An 8,163-nucleotide genomic window follows, 5' to 3' on the forward strand; every position below is an offset into this window, starting at 1 on the left:
GTTGCTGAGACTTTAAATGAGACAGTGAGGGAATTAGTTCAAAGCTCTAAACTGTTTCTATCAGTGATCAGATCACCTACAAGGCTCTCCTGAACATGATCACTCCCTCAAATTCTTGGAAAGACAAATTTGTATGAAAAGACACAGAAATTGAGAAAGAAGGGAAAAATTTCTTAGTTATAAAACCTTTCATTTCTATAAAACATCTCTTAAAAATAATTCAAAAATTCATACGTGAAATGTGGACATTTGTCCACAGCTCACCTTTAGGAAAAAGGCAAGGAGCAGGCAGGATTTTTCCATTGGTAGAAGGAATTAGCACAAAGCCTGAGGGAATTAATGGCAGCTGTGGTTCAAATAACCGTGTCTCTGGGTTCACTGTTCACTCCCCCAGGACAGAGCTAGGTAGGGAGGGGCTGCATTTGATAGGGGACGGTACAGAAACCCAGGCAAGAGGAGGTATTGAAGACCCCTCAGGTGGGGAACGGGTGAACCAGGTCAAAAGCTGCATTTCTTCATCTAGAATGTTCTCTAGAGGGCAGTGATGATCATGAGAGTCCGCCTAAGGCACACTACAGGTGCTGGCTGACTTCTGTAGACCCAGAATTGTCACTGTAATACAGAGGAGATAAGCTGGCATTCTTTCATTTTGGGTGTTTTTTATTCCCCCTCAACAAACCTTCACTGGACTTTTGCCAAATCATCAGAAATCATGACCCTCAATAGAGCAGCTCAGGAGAGTTCTAAGGACTAACAAAGACTTTTCCTCTTCCATAAACAAGCTGGATTTGTTCTGAATCTTTCCTTTATCTTAGGTGGTATGTAAGTCCATGGGTAAGAAATAGCCTCTATCAGCTCCCCCTCAAAAGAGGAGAGGGAATACGAGAAATAATTTTTAAAATGGAGCAGCAAAACGTAGGTGCTGCTGTGAGAAGCAATCACTAGGTCTGCTGCCGCCTTCCTCTGCCAGAGGCCGGGGACAAGGACGTGAAGAGCAGGGACTCCAACACAGCTGTTACTCGGGAACAAACAGGGATTCACTCTAGAGCAGTGATTTTGTCAAGGATCTTAAGTGTACTGCAAAAACTTTTAAAGATCATTAATTAAATTATTTTTGAAAAAAGTTCAAAGCACAGTAAGTATATTCTTTAATTCTATTTGATCGACATAATTTAAGTGTGCCACAGAAGTTTAACTACAGGTTCAAGTGTGCTGTGCTACAAAAAAATCTTGAAAAACACTGCTCTAGAGAAAGCCAATAGACAAGAAGAGCTGCTTGCCATCACTGGGCAAAATACAATTAGCCAGATCACTTTGGGTTAATGTCCAACAGGTAAGGAAATAAAGCAGCAATCACGGCTTCAGCGTCTCCTACTCCCCTTCTCACCCCCCCGCCCCCGTGTGGGGCACAGACCTCACTACCTAAGCCACAGATCCTTTGGCAGCTCAGAAGTGAACCTGGGCTTCATTAGTGCTTAAATGTCCCCTGCCAATAGGAGTGAGGATTAAAAGTTTAAAAGTGTTAACACTGGAAGGAAAATTTATTATAAATGACAAAAATTCAAGATTAACTCACTAGTTTGCTCTTAACCTATGCAACACATCAGTTTGAATAGAGGATGATTTGATGCAACTGCCAGAGCCCATGTAGGAAAAAATTCCCCTCACTTTTTGCCCCCTCACCTCCAGCTGCATTAATCAAGGTCACCCAAACCCTTAAAACACCACTCCCTAAATGGGACACTAAGACTCAGAACATAAAGATATGTGGTACAATAAAGCTGAAAAGACACACAAACACTCTCAGATCTTTTCTTGACCAACTTTCAAGTAGTATTGCTTAAGGGAGAAGATTTTATTTTAAAAAATAAATTTCAAAAAGAAAGCACATTTAAAACATCAGGTTTTAGTGATCAGGGTCGGTAAAGTATTTTTATTATAAATTTCAGGATCTAAAAAAGTCATGTGTTACATTTCCTAAGATAAATCTGAGATGACTCTTTCATCAAGCATTTGTACCCTGCACACTGACACTGTGACCCTTGGGCATGGAAGGGATGAGATCGAAGTCCCATCCCTCCTTTAGAAGTGCAACCAGCCATATGAAAGAAAATAATGCTGATCCTCAGCTAGCAGACACTGATTAGGTTCATTCAGATTTATCACTCAGGCATCTGAAGTTTAGGTAAAGACACCTTGATTCTTGAACTCTGAAAGCCAAACTAGAATCTCAAGGGGAACCTCAGTCTTGAAATTCAAGGCTTTTTTTTTTTTTTTTGAGACAGAGTCTTACTCTGTCACCCTGGGTAGAGTGCCATGGCATCATAGCTCACAATAACCTCAAACTCTTAGGCATAAGCGATTCCCTTGCTTCGGCGTCCTGAATAGCTGGGACTACGGGCACCCACCACAATGCCTGCCTAGTTTTTTGTTGTTTTTTTTTCCAGTAGAGATGGGGTCCTGCTCTTGCTCAGGCTGGTCTCCAACTCCTGAACTCAAGGAATCCACCCTCCCCCGCCTCCCACAGTGCTAGGATTACAGGCATAAGCCACTATGACCTAGCCTGAAATTCAAGCTTCTTTTTCCCCCATTTTTTATTTCAATGATATATAGGGTACATTCTACATTTAACAGGAGTTATGATCCAATTGGTTCTGTGAGTCCAAGTATGAAAAACCTTACCTCCTGGCAAGAGACCCACAGAACTGGTCAGCAGTAAGACTGAGGTCAGACACTGGAAAAACTACACTAGTCCAGAGTTATAGTGACCATCCAACAACAGAGATGCTGCCGAAAAGTAGCCACAGCTAAGTGGGTGACTGCTGAAAGAAAGGGCTGGAAGAGACCTCAGTAGGCCATCTAGGCCATCCTCCTGGCTGAATGGGACAAATGCCTCTCTCTGGCCAGTTACTTGCAATTGCACTCACAGGGAGGGGACCCTAGGTGTCTTTTATATTTATTTTTTAGAGATTCCTAAAGGCAGCATCTTTATGAGAAGGAGCTGGGAGCTTCAGGGACTTGACAGGTTGGAGCCCAAGTACAGAGCGAGCCCTCTCCTGGGGGATGTCAGCAGGAACCTGGGGGGAGGAGGACAGAGCAGTCCCTGAGAGGCAGCTGTGGCGTGCAGGGCAAGCACCCTCACACTCCAGGATGGGGGTGGCTGCAGCACACAGCCTGTTCAGCAGGAAGATGACATTTCAAGGGGTGAAGAGCCAACAAGGCCCACAGCTAGGCCCATTTGCCTAGGAGTTTCTATCCCAAATTTTCCTAAATTAACCCGCCACCCCCTCAGAAGCAGTGGCCTTCAACAGGGCATGTTTTATTGCAGGGGACATTTGGCAATGTCTGGAGACATTCTTGGTTGTCATCACTGGGAGGGGGGTGGGTAGAGGCCAGGGATGTTGCTGAACATCCTACGATACACAGGACAGCCTCCTACAGCAAAGAAGGATGCAAACGTCACTAACGTGAGGCTGAGAAACCCTGCTCTGGGGCAGGACTTTACTCATAAGATTGTGAATCTAGTGTGAGCCGCAGCCCCTGGAATCTACACTCAGATAACTGTGAACACCCTCTACCTCAAGCCCTACTGTGTGGACCAAGCCACTGCCTTGTTGAGCGGAAGCCCCCAGTTATCCCAGAATGTTCCACAAACGTCCAAACAGCTGCTAGGGGTTCAGATGCCAGCCAGTACAAACAAAACCTTAGATCCTTTCATCTTCTTCCTCTCTGAAAAATCTATTTCTTTCTCAGAGCCAGGGCCACCCCGACTGCCACCGCCAGGAGGGCGACGGCGGCAGCCCCTCCAAACAGGAGTATAGACTTGCCCTCAGACAAGGGCAAGGGCTTCGCTCTCCCAGCGGGGGAGGACTCCTCCGTAAGACGCTCTCCCTCTACATCTGTCTCCTGGCTCAGCAGCGTTTCCGGGTAAAGACGCTCTCTCTCTACATCTGTCTCCTCGCTCAGCAGTGTTTCTGGGGGTTCCAGTGTGGGGATCTCCTCCTCCTCCACTTCACCAGCTTCAAGGGTCGCTGCTTTTACCTCTTCTTCATCAAGTTCCACAAACAAAGACGTAGCAGGGCTGGCTTTCTCGGCTGCAATCACCTCTGCGTGGGGCTCCCCTGCCTCCAGCAAAGACGTGGCAGTGATATGTGGAAGCAGGGGTGCTGGGGCTTCAGGGAACGCCTCCTGCAGCTCCCCGGCAGCCGCAGCAGCCTCTTCCACGCCCTCAGGAACTTCTTCTTTCTCCACATGCACTATGTCAGAATTGGAAGAGTTGTTCTCACTCTTCTCTCCAGCTCCGTTGCTATCCAAGCTTTTGACTTCCTCAGGATCCATCGCGATCTGTTGCCAGGATTCGGGACCTAGAGACACTGGCAAGCTTTCTGTGTGCCAACTCTGGCTGGCCGACAGTGAGACAGGTAAGCTCTCTGACTGCCAGGAGGTCGTCACAGTTGGAGACTCTGGAGGACTGACTTGTCCAGAGTTGTCACTGGGCAGGATGTAAATGTCATTGCTGTCCTCTGCAGTGACTCCAGGGCACTCCTCCTCCTCTGAGTCAAGGTTAAAGACGGCGCCCTAGAAAAGGAGGAAGAGAGTCTATTAATATAAAGAAAGGCAAATATTTAAAAAATAAATGTCCATCTGGAAAAATTTTTTCCTAAATGGAAGTCCCAGGAATAAATACATTGTTTCAACCTACATAGTTTCTGAATTGAAGGCATTTATTTGTAGGCCTTCCTCTTGAAAGAGAGGAAGAATTTTTGACAATCCTCTGACCAGTCTTCCTGAAACTATAAAAATTCAAGTTTATTTATATTCAGTGTAATTTATATACAGGTTGTACACATCATTAACCTGAAAACCTAAAATCTGAAATGCTCCAAAATCCAAAACTTCTTGAGTGCTAACAGGACACTACAAGTGGAAAATTCTGTACTTGACCTCACGGGATAGGCTGCAATCAAAATGTAGCCAAAATGGTTTCAAGCAGACAGTTATTAAAAATGTTATATACAAGGAATATATGAAACAAGAATAAACCTTGTGTTTAGACTGCGGTCCCCTTCCCAAGACTTCCTGTTATGTATGTGTAAACATTCCAAAATCCAAAAATATCCAAAACACTTCTGTCCTAAGCATTTTGTATAAGGGACACTCAACCTGGGTAATCAATGCAATAATTAATGTGAAATAGCAGAGAAAACAAAGGCATGACCTTGAGCTGAAGGATTCATCACTTAGTAGTTAGTAGGGTATAAAAAAATAATGCTATGCCACAGATAAAGTGCTATGTATATTAAGAGTTCAAATGGGGGTTCAGCACCTATGGCTCAAGTGGCTAAGGTACCAGCCACATACACCTAAGGTGGCAGGTTTGAATCCAGCCCGGGCCCGCGAAAAACAACAATGAGGGCTGCAACCAAAAAATAGCCAGGTGTTGTGGCAGGCAACTGTGGTCCCAGCTACTTGGGAGGCTGAGGCAGGAGACTCACTTAAACCCAGGAGTTGGAGGTTGCTGTGAGCTGTGATGCCACAGCACTCTACCCAGGGGGATAGCTTGAGGCTCTATCTCAAAAAAAAAAAAAAGAGTTCAAATGGGAAAATGACTTCTTTACGTGAGGGTCAGAGAAGGCAAGGAGATCACAGAAAACTTCATGTAGGTCCATGCTATGTGTAGAAATTTAAAAAATACAAAAAACAAACAACAAAAAAGGAAGTATCATGGAGGAATTATCATTTACATTGGACATTTGAAGAATGGGTAAGATTTTGGCAGGTGAAAGGCATGTAGAAGACACAATGCCAGCAAAAGCAGAGGTAGAAAAAGGGGACCAGCACATAGCCCAGTTTAACTAGAGCATAGTGTGTACATGGAGAGGAATAGAGACATTCAGTTAGTTAGGACATACTGACTTCAACAGACCAAGGTTAGTCACTAAAGTCTTTGAGGTACAAAATTGCAACTGGAGCTCTGCTAAAATTCCCCTGATAGTAGTTCCGGAATGGGGAGACGCTAGAAATGCAGGGACTCCTGCTGCTTTTTTAGCAAGAGTCTCAGCAAAAGTAATAGAGACCAATGGTGCAGTCCTCACTTCTCCGTGCCTACCACCTATCAGGGGCTGTGTCAGCACCAGGGTTATGAGGAAGAACGAGACCCGCACCTGTTCCTACAGAACGTACTGTCTAGCTGTGAAGACTGACATATGAATTGCTAATTTCAGTATGATACAATAAGCTTTAAGGCAGGTATATGCACAGGAGGCCACACTTAAGGCCAGAGCTCAAGACCTGATAAGGGCAGGAAGAGAACCGATGAAATGGAATGTCACAGGATCTACACAGACTTTTACAAAAAGGCTAGACAATACTCATAAACGTTACAGAGAGTTTGAATATGACAGAATGTAAACTAATTCCTACTTCATTTGATGATTATGGCTGCCATTCCTCTGATGTAGAATAATTTTATTTTTCAACCAAGACCAAAAACTCTCTGTACATATGAAGGATCAAGTATAAATAAGGAGTCTATAAAAGGAAACCAGAAATACAAATCACAGTCATAATACCGTGCTGTGCCACATTCTATCTCAGCCCTTGTCTAACCTCCTTAGGAAGAAGTCCTGAAAAGCATCAAGGATACAGAATAAATATGGAATAAGCAGAAAGACAAAACAATATGGTAATTAAAAAGACAAAATTTGTAGTCAAAAAGCACTGCTTTGGATCCCAGTTCCAATTGGATAGTAGCTGTATCAATTTGGACATCTTGCTTAACCTTTTAAGCTTTAATTTCTTCATACATAAAATGGGGGTGGCTGACTGGATAAGACTGTTTTAAAAACTAGGTCTAGTATTTGTAGTGCTTAGCATAGTACCTAGGACACAGGAAATAAGCCATAAATTATGCTATTTCTTCACTGTTGTTATTACTGTATTTTTGGTGGTAGGTGGGGTCAAAGGTCTACTCTAAAATGCCAAGTACACAGGACAACGAAGAAGTAAAAGCAATCTGAAATAATACCCTGCCCTGGCTAGAGAAGGGAACTTACAAACTTTCCCTTCCTCTTCTTTCTCTTCCATCTCTTCCAAGGATAGACACCACAAAACTGGTGAAATCTCTCTTTAGAAAGCTACACTACTGCAGCATACGATCAGGAAAATTGGAGGGGCTATTAGCGGGGAAGGGAGAAAGGCCTACCATGACTCAAAGCTTTTGAGGGTCAGCCTGGCGCCCATAGCACAGTGGTTATGGCATCAGCCAGATACACCAAGCCTGGTGGGTTCAAACTCAGCCCAGGTCAGCTAAACAACAATGGCAACTGCAACAGAAAAAATAGCCAGGTGTTGTGGCAGGCTCAAAATAAAACAAAAAAAGCTTTTGAGGATGACAGCTTACCTCAGCCTTGTGGAGGTCCCTTTGAATATAGACCACTGAGAAGGTCCAGAAGAGGAAATATTGGGGGCGGGAGAGGGAGGGGGAAGGAGGACATTCAAACTTTAGGGGGTCATTGGTTCAGTCAGCTAAGAAAAGAGATGAAGATCTTAACCAGATGCCATAATCATGTTTTGAGCATATGAACCGATAATTAAGTTTGTGAATTTGCCACCATGTACTTATGTTGGCAGCACTGTACAAACAACTTGGTAAGGTTTCATAACCTGGGTATATAAGTGTCTTACAACTGCTTTTGTGTTGATGTGTGATGGTGTCCTGATGAATGACACTGACAAGAATGTTGGAGCTTGAATTAGAGCAAGGAACAAACATTTGTAAATTTCTTGTTCAATTTGGCAAGAATGGAAGTAAACCCAGGGACATGTTAGTCCAAGTTTATGAAAATAATGCCATGAAAAAAGTGGCAGTGTACAAATAGATTAAACGTTTTTCTGTTTTTCTAAGGGGAGAGAAAGTGTCATTGATAAAGAGAGGTCAGAGCACCCAGTAACGAGCAGAACTGACAAGAACATTGCAAAAATTCATTGAACTGTGCATCACAATCATTGGTTGACTGTTAAGAAGCATAGCAGACCAAGTAAGCATCAATAGAGAAATGGGAAAATCTTTTTTTTTTTCTTGAGACGGAGCCTCAAGCTATCCCCCTGGGTAGAGTGCCATGGCTTCATAGCTCAGAGCAACCTCCAACTCCTGGGCTCAAG

At 43.8% G+C, this 8,163-nt stretch overlaps 1 protein-coding gene across 2 annotated transcripts in view; it reads right to left on the minus strand.

Annotated features, from left to right (window-relative positions):
• Window positions 1-3,468: 3,468 nt before the first annotated feature.
• BCL2L13 (BCL2 like 13) overlaps window positions 3,469-8,163 on the minus strand; it is a 104,896-nt gene continuing 100,201 nt past the window's right edge. For both annotated transcript variants that reach the window (XM_003795465.3, XM_023516549.1), the window contains one exon: window positions 3,469-4,578. In XM_003795465.3, coding sequence (XP_003795513.1) covers window positions 3,739-4,578 — 840 coding nt within the window. In that variant the 3' untranslated portion in view covers window positions 3,469-3,738. The remainder of the gene's footprint in view (window positions 4,579-8,163) is intronic.

Source organism: Otolemur garnettii, unplaced genomic scaffold (assembly GCF_000181295.1).
Source record: "Otolemur garnettii isolate 467f Iridium unplaced genomic scaffold, OtoGar3 scaffold00092, whole genome shotgun sequence".
Lineage (NCBI taxonomy): Eukaryota > Metazoa > Chordata > Mammalia > Primates > Galagidae > Otolemur > Otolemur garnettii.